The sequence below is a fragment of the Cydia strobilella genome, chromosome 17 (genome assembly GCF_947568885.1).
Source record: "Cydia strobilella chromosome 17, ilCydStro3.1, whole genome shotgun sequence".
NCBI classification, from domain to species: Eukaryota; Metazoa; Arthropoda; class Insecta; order Lepidoptera; family Tortricidae; genus Cydia; species Cydia strobilella.
In genome coordinates, this window is record NC_086057.1 from 8,879,201 (window position 1) to 8,898,638 (window position 19,438).

The 19,438-nt window shown below is 36.5% G+C and overlaps 2 protein-coding genes across 2 annotated transcripts; both read left to right on the forward strand.

Moving 5' to 3' along the window:
• The first annotated feature begins 735 nt into the window (after positions 1-735).
• Positions 736-1,869, forward strand: LOC134748780 (retinol dehydrogenase 11-like). The gene has a single exon (XM_063683560.1). It carries the CDS (start codon positions 879-881, stop codon positions 1,776-1,778), a length of 900 nt encoding a protein of 299 aa, XP_063539630.1. The 5' UTR covers positions 736-878; the 3' UTR covers positions 1,779-1,869.
• A 1,522-nt stretch (positions 1,870-3,391) lies between these two features.
• LOC134748870 (retinol dehydrogenase 13-like) lies at positions 3,392-4,374 on the forward strand. The gene has a single exon (XM_063683695.1). The coding sequence runs from the start codon at positions 3,455-3,457 to the stop codon at positions 4,370-4,372; it is 918 nt and encodes a 305-aa protein (XP_063539765.1). The 5' UTR covers positions 3,392-3,454; the 3' UTR covers positions 4,373-4,374.
• Positions 4,375-19,438: the final 15,064 nt, after the last annotated feature.

A 19,438-nucleotide genomic window follows, 5' to 3' on the forward strand; every position in this document is an offset into this window, starting at 1 on the left:
CAAAATTCCTTTTCCCGCATATTGGCTTGAACTTTTAGCCGTAGGATTTCCTACTTGGGACTTCGCATGATAAGACCAATCATGCTTTCATTACCTAACTTAATTACTATAACTAATTAATATAAGTAAGTAATTACCAATTACCACAACAGGGAATAATAAAGCAATCTTAGATCAGCTGTCAATGCTAAGGTTGAACGTTCGAAAAGTAGATACGTAGTACTTACATAATAGAATTGTCAGTAAAATATTATAAATAATAAATGTTAAATAATTTGTGCTTACTTTTCTCTTTTACATAAATAATGATAAATAAATATTAGGGGACATCTTACACAGATCAACTTAGCCCCAAACTAAGCAAAACTTTTACTATGGGTGTTAGGCGACTATGTAAATACATACTTATGGAAACCACCCATGTTGAGACATCATCGTGTTCATCACACAAACAAATGCCCTTACCGGGATTCGAACCCAGAACCATCGGCTCTACACTGCAGGGTCACTACCCACTAGGCCATAGACCGGCCGTCTGATCAAGCCGTGCGCGTGCGCACATAAAAACTTAAATATTTTTTGTCTGTTCGCCCCGAAAAGCTCGAAGACTCGATCCAGTGCCGCGTGGAAAATTAATTAATTAACTACATTGAGTAAGTACCTAGTTTTATAAAAATGACAGAGAATACTTATAAAACTTCCACATTCCTATTAATTATGATGTATGACGCATGTACAATCATCTTATAAATTCAAAACTCGTCCTGTTTTTGTACCTCGTATGAATATGAACCGTTCCTGTTTACTCAGTGTTGACGTTGGCCCCGAGCTAAAACGTATGTTGCTTTAGCCTTGTGTTAAATAAAATTGCAAAGAATATGTGTGAAACTGGGACAAAATTGTACGGCAAAGTGGCTATAGTGACTGGTGGTAGCTCAGGTGTCGGTTATGAAGCAGCTAAAAATCTAGCTGGCCGGGGAGCTAGAGTCATCATAGCTAGCCGGAACGAAACTAAACTGAAACTAGCTAGGGACAAGCTCGAAGAAGAAACCGGAAACAAGGAAATTGGATACAAAACTATGGATCTAGGATTATTCAAATCTGTAAGGGATTTCGTGAGCGAAACTACTAGTACTGAAAGTCGACTAGACATCCTAGTTAACAACGCTGGTGCTGTAGGCCTGCCCGATGTTGTCACGGAAGATGGACTAAATTTAACCATGCAAGTGAACTATTTCGGGACCTTTCTGCTCACTTACCTATTAATACCATTTCTGCACAAATCTGCACCAAGCAGAATCATCAACGGGTCAGCAGGATCGATGTACATCGGGACTATTGACTTTAACCACTGGAATGACATTGGGAGATATTCGTTCATAGAAACGCTGAGCAATTCTAAACTTGCTATGACTTTGTTTAACGTTGAGCTGAGTAAACGTTTGAATAGTGACGATGTTACTGCTAATAGCTTTGACCCTTTCGTAGTGCCGGATACAGATGTATTAAATCAGATCCCGAGTGGTATAAGAGATATAGCGGATTTCTTTATACGATTAGTTGGTCAGCCGAAAGAAGAGGTTGGAGCTCAGATAACGTATTTAGCTGCTGCTCCGGAGATGAAACATATTAGTGGCAAACATTACAAATTCTGTATGGATTGGTTCAACCACTGGTTAGCAAGTGACGATGAACTAAGGAGAAAATTATGGGAAGTTTCGAAGGAACTTGTTAAAATAAGCGCGGATGAAGATTGGGAAACGAATGTTATACGTTAGAGAATGTATAATTTGTTATGTAGAGCCCCATAATTACTTTCTTTATTTTATTGTAACACTGTTCAGTTGTAGTGCATCTAATCTTTATAAAGTGCAGCTATTTAGGTTTCTTCAGCCATATTTGTCTCCTCCTTCCCTGAAATAAATGAGTTAAATTAAACTGAAATAAAACTATGACAACGCGCGTACATTGAATTTATTTATATCGCGTATATCTTTACTTAAAAATAGTTGTATACGCGATATAATCCGTTTTCATAGTTTTATTTCATGAGTAACTATCGCGGTAACCGAAGACAATATTTTAAATTAAACTGTTTTAACATTTCAGAAAATGCGTTTTCCTAATAATAAGTACCTACTTACTGAAATAGATTTTGAAGTAAGGTAATTAAACACAAAAAAGGTGCGGGCATCAGCTTAAATTAAATATGTTACATGCATTCAAGTTGTCTTTTGAATGACGTTAAAAACACACAAACTATACTACCGCCTACAGCGAAAAACGAACATCGAAATTTTGTTACTAATAGTATCTGCATCTATATCGCTCTTGCATATTCGTGCAATAGAGATATCAAAAATAACATAAGACTATGGTTCATATCTCTTCAGATTTGGGATTGCTAATGACATATTTTGTTTTTTAATGATCGCAGCGCCATCTTCATTAAACTTTTCGAATGTATCCTCATTGTGTCATAGGTAGAGCACCGGAAAAGTTTAAACGCATTCGCGTTGTCCCACGCCCCGTTTCGCACAATACGGTTATTCATTGTTACCCGGGATATTAGGAAACTCTTGCGCATATGGCAAATAGAGAGCTACATAATTACTCTTAGTAAAATAAAGCTTACTGTTCAAATTTCATCACCGACCTATATAGTTAGGTACACCCAGCTATAACGGTTCTTATACATATAATATCATCATCGTACTCGTATTGATGAACCTACACTCTTTTTCGTTACTTTATTAAGTACATATAGTCCGACAACAAATCGTAGAAAATTATTGAGGGCGCCACTTCCTACGTAACTGTCACATTTTTGACGTATAATGCATAAACATGGGAACAATTTAGTATGGTTTTTTTAGTTCCATTTTATTTAATTTCTACTATTTTATGTCGCACTATATATTAGGAATATGAAAGAGTAAAATTCATCTATAAATAAATATCTAAAACATCAGGTTACGTTTTAGGGTACCGAACTCTTGTAGGTATACCTATACCTAGAAATCGTTTAATTTATTGAGTGCTGCTTTAGGTATTATATTAGGAACGGGAACACTTATCTACCACGTACCTACCTATGTATTTACAGTATGTATGTACGCTTGTTACTTGGTCACTATTTCGTATACATTTTGTATATGTTTAAATTATGCATGCAAGGCCAGTGTTGTGTTGTTCGTGTTGTGTTATTTTCATTAATAACCATGCAATACCAATATGTTTATTTGAATAACCAACATAAGTGATCTCCCATTACCCTCAACTGTGACGAGCCTCAGGGTAACTTTGTACTGGTGCGCGGTGTGCTTGAGAAAGGAGTTCGACAGGCGTTGTGTCTGTCGCACAATGACCTTCTCCTTTAATTTTTTTATTTTATATTTTGCTCAGTTCATAACCAAAAACAAGTGTAACCGGACATTATTCTTGTTGTTTAAACATGGCTCGCGATGAGTTTTCCAACTGCGAATCGGATATACGGTTAGACGGAAAAGTAGCCCTCGTGACAGGAGCAACGTCTGGTACTGGGCTGGAGGTGGCCAAGAACTTGGCCAAACGAGGGGCCAAGGTCATCATAGCCAGCCGAAACCCTGCCAAGTTAGCAGACGCGAGGAATATAATTACAAACGTGGCAAAACACAACAACGTTGTCGCGAAAACCTTGGATTTTGAGTCATTGACGTCTGTGAGGACATTCGTACATGAGACATTGACGCAAGAGCCAAAGTTGGACCTTTTAATTAACAACATCGGTGCTATCGGTCTGGAAGACAGACTCACAGAAGATGGCCTTCAGACTATGATGCAAGTTAACTATTTTGGTTCGTTTCTGCTTACATTTCTGTTATTCCCACTATTGAAGGCCTCTGCACCGAGTAGAGTTGTCAACGTATCCTCTCTTGCGTTGGTTCTTGGCTTTATAGATTTCGAACACATGAATGATGTTGGAAGATACACCAATTTTCAATATTATTGTAACGCTAAGCTAGGAAACATACTCTTTACAGTGGAAATGGATAAGAGGGTCAAAAGCCAAGGCGTGAATGTGTACAGTATGGATCCAGGACTAGGAAAGTCGGAATTCTTCAGACATTTGGACAATGAGGCTTTGAAGAAGTTGTTGAATGCTGGCTTGCAGCTGATTGGTCGGCCATTGGATAGGGTGGCCATGATGCCGGTGTATTTGGGGATAGATCCGAGGGTCGAAAACGACAGTGGAAAGCACTTTAGAGACTGTATGCTGTTCTACAGTAGTTGGTTTGCGAATGATACGGATTTCACAAGGAATTTATGGGATGAAACGAAGCGCCTGGTCGGAATTACGGAAGGAGAAGATTGGGAGAGACAGAAATTGTGAAATTTAATAATGATAGTAGCCATAAAACATGTGGTTTCTTTTTGATGGATTAGTATATTAAGTTTGCGTGATTTAGTGATACCTCCAGTGTAGTTATGCAAATGTGTTCGCTAGAAATAGTAAAAATTAAATAGTCCGTTTAACTATCCTGGCGTTTCACTATTAAAATAATACCACCACTATGAAAAAAACCGGCCAAGTGCGAGTCGGACTCGCGTTCCAAGGCTTCCGTACATTACACAATTTAAACAATGTATTTTTTATGTGAAATGTCTAAAAAACCCGTAGGGGTCGGATCAAAAACTAAATCACGCTCGACTCACGCTTGACTGCACATTTCTAATAGGTTTTCCGGTGATCTATAAGTAAAGATCTATTTTGTGTATTTTTTTCAAAATTTTTGACCCAGTAGTTTCGGAGATAAAGGGGGGAATGGTCATTTTTTGCCTATTTTCTTAAATAACTTCTAAACTATTTATCTTAAAATTATACAAAAAAATATTTGAGATTCTCACAACGAGCTCTTTCATTTGATGTGTAACACGATATAGTTTGACAAACTTTATTTTTTAATTTTCTCATTTACCCCCCAAAAGTGGCCCCCGTGTTTCAAATTAATTTCTTTACGTTACATGTCCATCTTTGGGTCACAAACTTACTTATGTGTACCAAATTTCAACTTAATTGGTCCAGTAGTTTCGGAGAAAATAGGCTGTGACAGACGGACAGACAGACAGACGCACGAGTGATCCTATAAGGGTTCCGTTTTTTCCTTTTGAGGTACGGAACCCTAATAAACCGGCCAAATGCGAGTCGCACTCGCCCACTGAGGGTTCCGTACAAATTTAACTTTTTTTTTATTTAATTTATTATAGTTTTCAGATTTTTCACTGTACTTGTAGTGTAAAACAATATTACTAACATTTCATTGTTCTAGGTCAACGGGAAGTAGGTACCCTATAAATTTTGATTCCCTTGAGAGTGTCGAAATATACGTTTTTTGCGTCATAAACGGCCGTATCTTTTTTATACGTAAACTTAGAAGTTTTATTTTTTTACAGCTTCAAGGGGCTGCAGACCTGAGTAATTTTGTATATTGGTTTTAATTTCAACTCGATACCTTCACGTGTTCCCGAGATAAAGGGTCTTGACTTGACAGACAGACGGACGGACGGACGGACATGGACAACATGCAGAGTGATCCTATATGGGTTTCGTTTTTTCCTTTTTAGGTACGGAACCCTAAAAATGAGTAAAAAGAGTAAGAAAAACCAATATGGCACTAAAATATTTAAAACAAAACGAAATAAATACTCGTAGGTGTAGTGTACGCAAGTGAGGTCTAATAACGCTTGAGATTGTTCGATCAGTGCACGAGTGAGTAATAATTACATGAGTGACTGAGTAAATATTTCATTATTTATAACTCTCGTAGGAGTTTTCTAGTTAAAAAACCGGACATGTGCGAGTCGGACTCGCCCATCGAGGGTTCCGTACTTTTTAGTATTTGTTGTTATAGCGGCAACAGAAATACATCATCCGTGAAAATTTTAACTGTCTAGCTATCACGGTTCATGACATACAGCCTGGTGACAGACAGACAGACGGATAGACAGATAGATGGACAATGGAGTCTTAGTAATAGGGTCCCGTTTTTACCCTTTTGGTACGGAACCCTGAAAAGGCCAATATTAGCTTAGCGCACGCGGTAGTATATCACGGGAGCATTATTTGAGCATCTCGCTTCCGTGTTGCTTACGCAAACAACGTAACGCGTGGTCCAAATCATGGGACCTTGAATTCCTTATCTATATCAATGACCTTCCAAAAATATTAGATGTACATTGTATGTTATTTGCAGATGACATCTCATTATTATTTCCCTGCACTCAGTCTGAGGAAGCTGTCACAATACTAACCCAAACGCTACAAAAAACAGAGGACTGGCTACAAGCCAACAATCTTGAACTTAACCTAAATAAAACAAAAGTCATACAATTCAAACCTTATCAAAAACAAGACTTGCCAATCAGCCTTACTTATAATAATATTAAATTAGAATGCATAAAATCAACAACTTTATTAGGGATCGACATAGATACTAGTACCAATTGGAAGCAGCACATACAAAACCTGACGAAAAGGATATCGTCATTCATTTATGCCCTAAATCACCTCAAACGCGTAACGGACTTAAAAACAGCTCTTGCAGCGTACTATGCATACGCTCACTCCAGATTATCCTACGAAATCGTATTATGGGGTAATAGTACCGACATAGATAAAATATTTATTCTTCAAAAAAGATGCATCAGAATAATGGCCAACATTGACGAAATGGAAACCTGTAAGCCATTATTTGTAAAGTATAAAATACTCACTCTTACCTCTTTATATATTCTAGAGACCAGCAAATTTGTAAGAAAACATAGCGAATTATATTCTCCTGAAACACTACCCAAAAGAAACGACCGAAATTTAAATAAACTGAAACTTCCCTTTTCTAAACTGAAACTGTTCACATCTAGCCCACACTATATGTCAATAAAAATATATAATCACCTCCCAAATAACATAAAAAACGAGAGTAAATTAAGCCTGTTTAGCAAGAAACTAAAAACATTTCTGTTAGATAAATGTTACTATAATATCAGAGAATTTTTTGAAGATATATAATATCTCTTTTGTGATACTTGTGATCGTAAATTGATTGTAATTGTATTTAATATTGTGCATGGCAGATTTTATTTAAATGTAAAATAATTAATTAATTATTTGGCACATATGTAAATAATAATATGTATAATTTTAGATTAAATAAGTATGTTTCCCTATGTGGAACTATGTTGCCGTGCCCTAACAGGGCGTCACATGAACAGCTTATATTTAAGAACACCTGTACCTGCTATGTGATATGCAATAAATGATTTCAATTTCAATTTCAATTACCCCGATGGCAAACAAGCATACAGATGCATTAATGCCCAATTAATCGGACGAATCTGTAATAATGAAATTTATATCAGAATATTTTTTGGAATTTCAGATGGAAACTTCCTTATTGCACTTGAAGCATGAGGACCCACCCTCCTGTGTGGAAAGCCACAAATAATCCTTTATTAATATTTCATTTATATATTTCACAAAAATTAAGTAATGTTAGCGCTCCGTCCGTTTTATACGTCACCGAGCGAATAATGTTTATTCCTAGATATCCGCTAACGCCTGTAACTTATCACCGACACTAAAAGGATTCTGCGGTCATCGGGAAAGCGTGTTTTCCTTCAGACACCAAACGCATTCCTAATCACCACTAAGAGCTATGAATCTAATTACGCAATCAAAAACAATAGCACAGATTAACTAGATTATTACAGCCGATATGCCACTAGAAAAAAATCACAGTCATTGTTTTCGTTTATCGGCATGACTCATCTAAAGTGTAGACTTCGCTTTCCTAATGGACTAAGTTAATAAGCGAGTAGGTAAGTAAATATTATGTACATATTATTGCATCAAAACGAGAATAAATGATAAAACAGTTTAATAACTTAAGTAGCATATTAGTAAAATAAAATAATGAAATGCAAATTTATTTAGTAATAAAAAGACAACTATGCGATGGAAGTCTCCATTCCTGTCCGACTGTGTTTAATCTGCGACATACGTCACCAAATCCTGCGAATTTAGCTTTCTCCATTTATATAATATAGCGCTAAAGCCTAGTCTAGTCTTTGTTAGTTTAGTAGTTCAATGGCAAAATTACTTGAGATTATTTAAAAGTGTATTTTTAGGGTTTCGTACGCAAAGGGTAAAAACGGGACCCTATTACTAAGACTCCGCGCTGTCTCTTTGTCTGTCACCAGGCTGTATCTCATGAACCGTGATAGCTAGACATTTGAAATTTTCACAAATGACGTATTTCTGTTGCCGCTATAACAACAAATACTTAAAACAGAATAAAATACATATTTAAGTGGGGCTCCCATACAACAAATGTGATTTTTTTGCCGTTTTGTGCGTAATGGTACGAAACCCTTCGTGCGCGAGTCGTCTTTTTAAATCTGTCTTTCTTTCCTTATTTTTACAATAATAAAAAAATATATCCTTCCTTCTTTGTCGGTCCCTCATTAGTGAGGATCGTGACCACTTGGTTTTGCAGCTCCTGTGATTTGTCTCTATCTCCAAAAAAATCTATAATTTACATCAAATAATGTAAAAATGTTTTCCATGTCAATATCCAGAGAGGACAATGGGGACTATGTTTCTATGGAGAGGCGGCCGTCCCCATTCCTTTTAAATGGCTCTAAGACATGTGTCTGGACTGGACTCACCTTCTAAGCTTAATAATTCTAATCTAAGATATCTCCCGTATACATCAAAAATAAGATGGACATTCCATTATTTTAGCAAACTCTACATGAAGAAAGTCTTATCTAAAAAAACTTTGATCGATGTGTCAGATTGACAGATTATCAGGCTCAGAGGTCAATCCGTCGCCCGCCATACGAAATTGCGTTCAAAAGCCGTGTACAGTAAACCTCGATGCCACTCTATTATAGGTAGAAGTGTGACATAATAATAATCATCACCCGCCGCTAGTGATGTGAACGATGTAAAGATTCGCATCGATGCTATTAAACTGAGAGCACTGAAGATAGTAATTACCAGGCATCGTAAACTGCGAGCTAAATCCATTGAAATAACGTATGACAATCCTAGTACTTCAATGGATTTCGCTCGCAGTTTACGATGCCTGGTAATTACGTAAATATAGGGGTAATATATTTTAATTTTGGTGAAAAGGTGCATGGAAGCCACTGGAAGGCAGTTAACAGAGAACAGAACGTGAAATCAGGGACTGGTACCTATAACTATGAAATTTGGCAAGTAATATCATCTTTTACTACATGTACTTACTTACAGGGGAAAAAACTGAAAACTATAAATTTGTAAAAACTTAAATAAAAATAAGTTAAATTTGTACGGAACCCTCGGTGGGCGAGTCCGACTTGCACTTGTCCGTGTTTTTAATGCTTTGCTTGATTTGTTGATGAAAATAACATTTTGAATACAATTTGTTATATCTACAATAATGGTGTACCCACCTACTAAACAACGTCCTTCTAATAAATGAGATATTACTGAGATTAATATTTATTGGTACCTATTACTATTATGAAACTACCAAAATCTTCGATAACTAAAAAGATCGATAATAGCGCATTACCATTACCTCAGGTCAATGGAAAGTAAGAGGCGAAAGGTTATAGAGCTCGCAATGGCACAATTCCGCCGCCCGGCGAGTGCGATACGCTTCACCCACTCCCAAGGAATAGTTAACTTTTCTATACTACTATAGATCAGAGACTGAAGAAACAGAGTTGGACCAGGATAAGGCTGCAGTGGATGGGTTGGAACATAAATGTGCGACAAGACAACCAACAAAAAAACGGCGAAGTTGTGTATGGTGAAGCTTGCCACCAGTCGCTGAAGTGGCGAACACGATCACTGTCAAGAGTGGAAGTACAACGAAGTAGATACTGCATCAATTTGCCTGCAGTATCCTACCCACAACAACACAAGCCATAAACTTACTATAGGATTAAATTGTTCCATACTATTTATTTTTATTCCTTTAATTCCTTGAAATTTTAACAACTTTAAAATGTATTCGTACCTACAAAACTTCGCGGAGCAATTATTTTCGTGTTAATACCTATATTAACAAACAAATAATATAAATTATTATAATAATGTTGGAAATCGTTAAGAATTTCTAGCCTATGCCACGGGCCACAAAAACAGTTTTATTTCGCATAGCTGTGGGCGAAAAGCAAGATAACCGACGATATTTTTGTTTTAATCAAAAAAAAAAAAAACCGAAATGTAATGATGTGTATGTTTAGAATCGCCTCAAAAAGCCCTTTCGTATGATACCACACATGATAGGTTTTGAAAAAAAAAGGTTTTTTTCCATACAAAAAATAATAATGTTTTACCACCCCGGGGAATTTTTTTTAGGAACTGCGGGTCAAAAATTTTGATTTGATATGTCTCTAGTATGCGTGTGCCAAACGGCTAACCTGTACATCGATTTGCGGTATTTCTTTGTAATTGGGGTCGAGCGGCTTCCGCTACCTAGAACGTTCGCTAAAGTTTCGTGTCGTTTATCTGTGTATTAACTGTTAATTGTGGTTGTATTCAAAATATGGCATTTTAAGAATCAAAAAAGTAGTTAGATAAGCGATACTTTGTTAGAATGCTCAATACGGAACCATATAATGAAAAATTCTCATAAGACTTGTACACACAAAAAAATATTAACCGTACACACAATTGACACTTTTAAAAACAAACGTTCTGTTGAGCTAAAGTGTTAAGTGGCAAACAGCGACTGCAGTAAAACTAGTTTCTATGTACACTTTCGTGTGTGTTTTGACTGTTGTGTTGTTATTAAACTTAGTTGACAGTAGGTACACCAATATTATGTCGCCAGATTTTCTGACGACATAATATTGGTGTTGACGCGAAACTGTTTTTACCTTTATTATTATATAAAATATAATAAACAAATAGTTTTCATAATAACAAATCATTTTCACATGAAAAAATCCTTTTATTAAAATTTTCTTATGGCGAGGTTCTTTTATTTCTGCGAAATGGGCGAGGAGAACGTATTTTTGAAATCGACTAGCCGGAGATTGTCCTAAACCGAGACACACGTAGATTAAAAAAGGAGATCTATGACCATGACCAACAGTGAGACACTCCATAGGCACTATTGATAAATTCATTTTTGAATTAACTTTCCAAGTCTTGAGGAATTTCCCAGAAGTTTCCCAGAAGTTTTTGTGAAAGCCTTCCGCAACATACACTTCTTCAAACATGTATCTTTAATTAAATGTTAAACCTAATAACTCCAACAGCTGTCATTTACGAATAGTTCTGTTAATTTGAAGCCTGATTAGTTATTACCTAAAGCTTGAAGTGTTGATTGCAGTAATTAGTTATAAGCCTTCGTTGTTAGGTACTAGTATATATTTTGATGCCATTATCTTTCACAATTTCCTACCTGTCAGTAAAGTGCTATATTCTTGCAGATAATAGTGCAATCTGGTATATACTTAGTAGTAGTTAATACTAAAGTGATTTTGAGGTAGGTAACGCAATAGAATGACAAGACGCAAAAAAACCTACATATTGCCCCGAAAACTCTTGCAGTGCCATTTTACATAAATGGTTTTCTTGTATTTAAGACGGGTGGCGAACGACATGTAAACATTTTTTTCACGAAAGAACTATTTTTAGGGTTCGGTACCTCGAAAGGAATAACATTGAACCCTTATAGAATCACTTTGTTATTCATCCGTCCGTCTGTCTGTCAAGACTATTCATCTCCGGAACGGTGGAGGTATCTAGTTGAAATTATATCAATATTCTCAGGTCTACAGTCCCTTCAAGCTGTGAAAAAAACAAACTTCTAAGTTGACGTAAAAAAAGATACGGCCGTTTATGCCGCAAATAGGTAATGTATATTTCGACATACTCTCAATGGAATCAAAATTTACAGGGTCCTTCCCGTTGACCTAGAACTATGAAATTTGGTAAGTGGTCTTACACTACAAGGACAGGGAAAAATCTCAAAACTATAAATTTGTAAAAATAAAAAAGTTACATTTGTACGGAACCCTTAGTGCGTGAGTTCGACTCGCACTTGTCCGGTTTGTTTAGATAGGCATAATAACAAACTAGTGTAAATATTGGGATTTGTTTAAAGAGATGAACTCTCCTTTTGCTATATGGTGGGGATGAGATTATACAGGGTGTACAGCAAAAATAGTCGGGATCCCTTTAAGGGCATATTCGGTTTGTGTGTGTTCTGATTAGGAAACAGTAAAAACAAATTAACGCGAAAACAATTTTTTTTTCTGTGGGGCAGGCTCGTTCAAGTCAGCCAATCCTCCATATAAAATTAAAATTTTCACGCCCAAAAAAAAATGGTTTTCTACTTTTTCATGATCAGAACACGATACCGAATATGCCTTTAAACAGATCCCCATTATTTTTGTTACATCCTTCCTTTTTGTTCATCTTTGTTGTCCTGTAGATAGAGTCACCATCGGATATATTGGAGCGGCCATGGTGATCACAATTATCTGAACAAAGCCTCTATTACAAGTCGTTAAAGTGCATATTCCGATAGTTTTGAACACCGCCGCCGCTCCGATAAATCTGATGGCGACTGTACTCTTGGTTGGTGCTCCACTGTACTAATTTATGTGGTAAGTTGTAACAGTCTTCACATAAGATGCAAGCGACGAGAGCATATTGCGTGAATCAGAATCACATGTAAATCGTTTTTAACCGATTGCGTCAGGCGGACATTAGCCCGATATGCATCTGCCGCTATAACCGACTGTTTGCCAACCGACCAATTGGACAATAGGTACCTACATCTGCAGTTCGAGAAAGAAAATGATTTCTTAAACGAGGCAAGATTTGAGTATTTACGAATTATGCCATTTAAAAAGACACTACCAGAACAGAAGCGCGCCTTCGTGAATGAACTATAACTACTCATATTGATACATGTATGTTCTGCCTAGATATACCTATACCTGGGAATTAAGTATGTGCATACATTATACTAGGATATTGAAAAATTTCTAAAAACGACTGTAGAGTAGAACATCCGGGCAACTGAACAGACATACGAAAGTATTATTGCCCAAGCTGGCGTCTCGCGCTTTACAGTTAAAAAAGTAGGTATTCCTGCGGCGCGGTGTAAGTGTGTTACATAATTAGTTACAGTATAAATGAACAAAGTATTGAAGAAAACGTCTCTAAAAAAATCTCGTTGACTACTTAAAGTTGAAACGCAATAACTCTGTATGCATCCCATACATAGTTAAAGCCTGACCAGGAATATATAATAACGCGCCATGTTGCGGAATTTCACTGGAACTAATTTTTTCATACTATACTGAACTGTCACTCTATACATGAGAATAACAGCGCCCTCTTGACAATGATCATATATTTTTGGTCAGGCTATACCACATTTTTCTTTTGATTGACAGAACAAGATAAGAGTTTTTTTCAAAGTAGTGACGAAGAATTAAGTTATTTATTACAACTAAGTAGGTAGATAACTACATAAATACAAGCGAGCTAGTCAATATGAAACCCCCGAGGTGTCAATGACACGAGGTCGAAAGTGCTCCGAGCGTGAGCGACAGAAAAGGTGTAAGCATTTATTCGTGTCGCCCAGGATGCAGGGTTATATGTAAAATTGAAACTTTTGTTCGTTAGAAGAAAGTGGAAGTAGCTTAGGTTAGACAAAACATATAATTATATTTTTTATATTTAATTAATTGTATTTATTCCTAAATGGTGGGAAAATGCCAACGACAGGGTAGAGTGGAGAAAACGAGGCCTTTGCTCAGCAGTGGGACACTAAAGTAGGATTATTTTAAAAAAAGTGTACGTAGGTACTTACTTACTTATCAGACTTTGAGTCCCATAGTCATTTTACAGTTTTAAATTTAGAACCTTATTTAATCCTTAAAGAGGCCCACTGATTATCAGTCCGCTGGACGATATTAGCCTGTCAATTAAAACAAAAATTTGACAAATCCGAACAACTGATCTGTAATCAGTGGTCCCGTTTATAAATGGTATAGCTTAAAGTTATTTACGTGGCTTCATACTTTCTCAATCATAGTTTCCCATTACGCCTTTCAAACTACCCACTGTGTTTAATCTTCCTAATTCTGTAAAAAAATCTGTAAAACCAATTATTTTGCAGATCGTTTGCCATTATACTTTCCAGCCTAAAGTGCAATTAACAAACTTTTAATTACTAAATATTATTGCCTTCATAATATGTTAGGTACTGGACGGCCAGTAATAGTTTCCGAACTACATAAACATTATAAATATTAACAACATAACAAGATAAAATATTTTTTTATGTAAAACACTATCAAACACTGTCACTGTCAAAAAAACTGTAAAACTTGTAATAGGCCCCTTTAAATTTTACAACAAATAGATGCCAGTTAGAGATTAAGCATCATAGGACATTCAGAAAAAACCGGCCAAGTGCGAGTCAGACTCGCGCACGAAGGGTTCCGTACCATTATCTATTGTTTTTAGTATTTATTGTTATAGCGGCAACAGAAATACATCATCTGTGTAAATTTCAACTGTCTATCATCATTCCGCCACATCATTCATTGTTCATTGAGATACAGCCTAGACAGACGGACAGTGGAGTCTTATAATGGGGTCCCGTTTTTACCCTTTGGGTACGAAACTCGAAAAAAAAAAACAAAAGAAAGTTCCTGGTAAAATTAACAGAGATAAATATTTGACATCATAGTATGTTTTGGCTTTCATTTGACTTATGTTTTGGGCTCTTCAAAAACGAAGGGTTCGTCGCAATGTGAGGTCGAGTCGTAAATGCGTTGCGGGTCATCGAGTGCCCATTTATAGTCGACGATATCACACAAGTGATGAAGTTGGAGAACGTCTAGAGAAAGAGTAAGACAGGACTAATATGGGCTCTTCATATATAAAAATACTTCGATGTAGAGTTTCTGCTATCGGCGTGTTAATTTTATTTCAATGGATATGGAACTTTGATTGCTTACTTTTTGTAAGCCTATTATATTTCGCATTAAACTAAAATAGTAAAAATGTGTTTAAATTTTAACTTAAGATAGCATAGCTGTGGTTGATATACAACAAATTGTGTCAAAATATTTTCAATGATGCCTGTCACGTTCTAACAAGTAAGTACGAAAGTGACAGGCATAGTGACAGGCGATAAAAATGGAACAATGCTGCCACCGCTGAAGTGTGCAATAAAAAGTACACAGACACGAGTCGAACACGAAAGTCGTGTCGTGTCCAACTCATGTCGTTCCTTGTAAAATTCTAATGCCTCTACATTTCGCAAGCCTCTCTGATGATAGCTGGCTTTAATTAATAGAAACCGATCAATACACCGGCAGTGGATTGGTTTGTTTATTAATTATCTATTTTTTGTTGGCGCTCAGTCAAACTTTGATCGTGATTGAGAGTCGTGATCTTTTGCCGCTCGGCTGGAGTGATGTTTGGCATGATGTGTATGAACATTATGAACGCACCATCTGGTAAGGTTACTAACGTCTCGCTATTAGCGAGACCGGTTCCGTATATTATTTAATACGGAACCCATCGAGCTAAAATGGATTAGGGCGGGACATGTTGCCAGACATAGTGATGGCAGGTGGACCAATATGTTAACGGAATGGTGGCCGCTTTCGGGCGAAAGGAGCGCCTGGCGTCCGTTGGCTCGTTGAGTGGCGACGGTGGACGACATTGGGATGATTGCGGATAACTTCTGGGTTAGATTAACTCAGGACCGGGACAAATGGCGTACTCGGAGAGAGGCCTATACTCGGCAGTGAGTGGCAAAAGGCTGATATGATGATTATGATGTGAATAGTCGAAGCAATAAATAGTTTGACCATCCCAATAATTTCTCACCCAAAAAACACTTTACACTATCATACAGAATTCCATATTCAAAAATAAAACAGATAAGGTACTGTCCACGCGGGAATTCCGTGCACGGCTAAGGAATGTTAGGAACATTGGGCGTCATGAGTGTCATGACAGAGTGGTGTCATTTTGTACGTACGGGCGCGGCGCACACCCTCCCACATCCTCGACCTCCGAATGCACGGAATTGGAATTCCTCCTTATCCTTATCTTCGTGCGGTAAAATACTTTTCTTTTTTATATTTTGTAAAATACTCAGCCAAATCTATAACTGAAATATTGATGTACAGTCGCCATCAGATACATCAGAGCGGCCCAGGTGCTCAAAAATATCTAACCATGCACTAACGTTTTGGTAATGGAGGCTTTACTTTGCTTTGTTCTGTGGACTGTACCTACTTATGCAATAAATTGTTGAATTGTTGTAAATGAGGAAAAATGTACATATCTACATATACATATTTATGGTTTAAAAGGGGGGTTAGAACCAAGAAATTATAATGAAAAAAGATACGGCGTGCACGAAACTTGCCACGGAAGATATAGCCATCGCGCGGGGTTTCTTATCTTTTAACTTAATTACTCATGAAAAATGTCATGTTAAGTCTTCATGCCAAAACAATCGTCTCTATGCAAAGTTAGTATCTTTACTAACTACCTAATACCTATACTAAATATATCGTAAACGTAGAAACGTCCCCACAAATCACATTATAATAGCCCCTTCTCCCTATTCTCTCGTCATAGTAAAATACATCCTATCCTCAAGCATTTAAACTCATAATCCAACAGCAATGGGTCAAAAATCTCAATTAGCATACGAATGTGATGAGTTATTAAGTTATCATTACCTATTTACATAGATTACTTCCCACAGATACCTCATTATAACGTCTTTTCCGTCACCACATGAAGCCGATCTCTTTTAAAAAGATTTACTTTTAAAAAGTCCAAGCCACGAGCCGCACGACGCACGACTTAGCTGCAAGCTTGCACTAGTTACCCACCAGGTTACCCCTAAAACTCGTTATTCGTAGGGATTTGTAATTACTATGAGTACAAGATGCTATATGTATTATATAGCTACATAAATTATAAATTATACTGGTGTAAACCGACAACCTCGTAGTTACTTTGTTTTACCAAATGGTACCAGTACCAGTGATACCGGTTCAAAGTTGTAAATTAGTAACTCGTACGCCTATTCAATTTTATTACAAAGAAACCCAGGTCATAAATAAGCGCTGCTGGTCGCCGTTTTATGCTGAGTAAGACCTTTTGCTTTTGTGAGTGATCTTGTTTGACGTTGTTCTTTTATTTTTGTTTTTTAAGCGGTTTCAAAAAAAGGAAGAGGTCATAGTTCGACTAATGTTTTTCTACGTTTCTTACCTCAGAATAAAATAAAATAAATTTGTTTAAGAGTATATTAGTTCCAAGTTGATCCCATTTTTGTTAGTCTGTCACCAATTCTGGTGATGGGATCCACGAGGGATTGAGGAAACTCCTCAAAACTTATAGGCACACATATAGCTATTTCTGTATTTTTGTATCATTTGCAATATCACAAAAGTGTACCAAATTTATTTTATCCTTTTTGAAGTCGGTTTTCTTATAAGTATATTTTATTCTCAAACATGCTCGGAAATGGTAGCATTATGTTCGTAAATCTAAAATGCAAGGTGCCTAATTTTTATCCCAGGGACGACAACGCACGGCTGCCGCGCGAGCGGGCGAAAATGAGATTCATATGTTTAATTTTACTCCTAGGAGTAAAACAAAAAACAACCGACACAAATTCCATTTCTGTCCACTGCCGGGGGCTAGGTACGCGCAACGTGCGCGCAACATTGCGGAACGAACGTGTACATAACGTATGCCACATTCGCCAAATATAAGTATTATACTATATATTTCAGTATTTCCTTACATATTTGAGCCGGTCCGTTACGCCAGTTACGGAAAGAGAGACCCAAGCCCTCCTACGTGGACACGTTCAACGCAGCTGGCCAACTTTATCAGCATAAAATGTCACGCGTGCAATAGAGTATTTAAGAGCAAGTTCGGCCTGGCCAGCCACATTAGGGCTCACGCTAGACAACGTCCATAATGTTTATTTGGGCTCGCCGTCATCGAAAACGATGAGGAGGACTATATATAATATAATACATGTAAGAGAAAAGCACTATATATACCTACCTCGGTGGTAACAGGCATTTTCCGACTCGGACCTTGTGCCAGGCCTCGGCTTCTTTCCATCCCTCTGCAACAATGTATACTATTATGATTGTTACATCAAATAAATATATGAAACAATCGGTTGAATTCTCATGTAAAATATATTGTATGGTAGCGCCAACGTGTGGTGATGAAGACCGCGAGTCACTTTACACTTTTTATTACTTTATCTGTACTTTTTTTGTTGGTTTAAGTGTATTTTGGAATTTTATTAATTGACATGTCCCGCTATTATTTATGTGCATGTATTAGTTTTTAAGATTTTTGCTAACACAATATCATATTGCTATAGAAATAAATAAATAAATGAATGAATGAGTCGTCTTAGGATATGGTGTAACTATTTATTAATCTGTGATATGGTCCATCTAGTAGCTAAGTGATCATTACTTATTTAGTAAATAGGTATACTTAATGCTTAATGCAAAGAGGTCACGACCGTATGAATGGTCACCCTGAACTCTAAGGTTAAACGAATGTGTTTTTGGATTAGTTTTTTTACTAGCTTTTTTTTACTATTATAATATAGGTTAATTCAGTGCTTTAAACACTGCCGTTTTTGGTTCCAAGTACAAGGTTCCACATCCGTACAGTTTTGCATTTAAACATAAAAAAGATAAAAAAAATATTTATTGCACATAGAAAAAAACTTACACAGAGTTAAGTTCGCAGTAGGTATAAATAGTTAAGCGCATAGCAGTGCGTGTACAGAAATTGCAGAAAACAATGTCATTATTAAATTAATTTATTTTATTTTATTTGCAGTATGTAACTGGCCTGTAGAATCAAGTGCAATTGTAGTCAATGTAGTACAATGACCATTTACTATTACAAAAATGAATCGTTTGGATAGAGTGAAATAAAATATAGGTACTATAAAAACCTACATAGGTCTACAACATATCTTTTTTTACATTTATTTTTATTAGTAGGGAGATTGTTTCTCAACTACCTAATCAGTTTTTATAGAACTGTACTTACTTAATTTTTCTGTTACATAAAATGTTACAACGTGCATTTTACTTACATGCATACTCAATAATACTCAATATACAAATATCATGGGTCACACATTAGATTAAAGGTCATGTACCACCTACATCAAGTCATTGCGGTCAATTACAGTGTCTGTATCTACAAGCGTTTATGCCGTTTATGGATTTTTCACCGACCTTTAGCAATAGAGAGGGCACTTTGAACTAAGGCTAGAGCCAAAAATCGAGCATCTCGATGTTTCATCTTCTAATATATCGACAATGTTAATGAAAAATATAATAT

Excerpts from the sequence above, each read along its gene's own strand:
- LOC134748870 (XM_063683695.1), top strand. The coding sequence starts at position 3,455 with ATGGCTCGCGATGAGTTTTCCAACTGCGAATCGGATATACGGTTAGAC.
- LOC134748780 (XM_063683560.1), top strand. The coding sequence starts at position 879 with ATGTGTGAAACTGGGACAAAATTGTACGGCAAAGTGGCTATAGTGACT.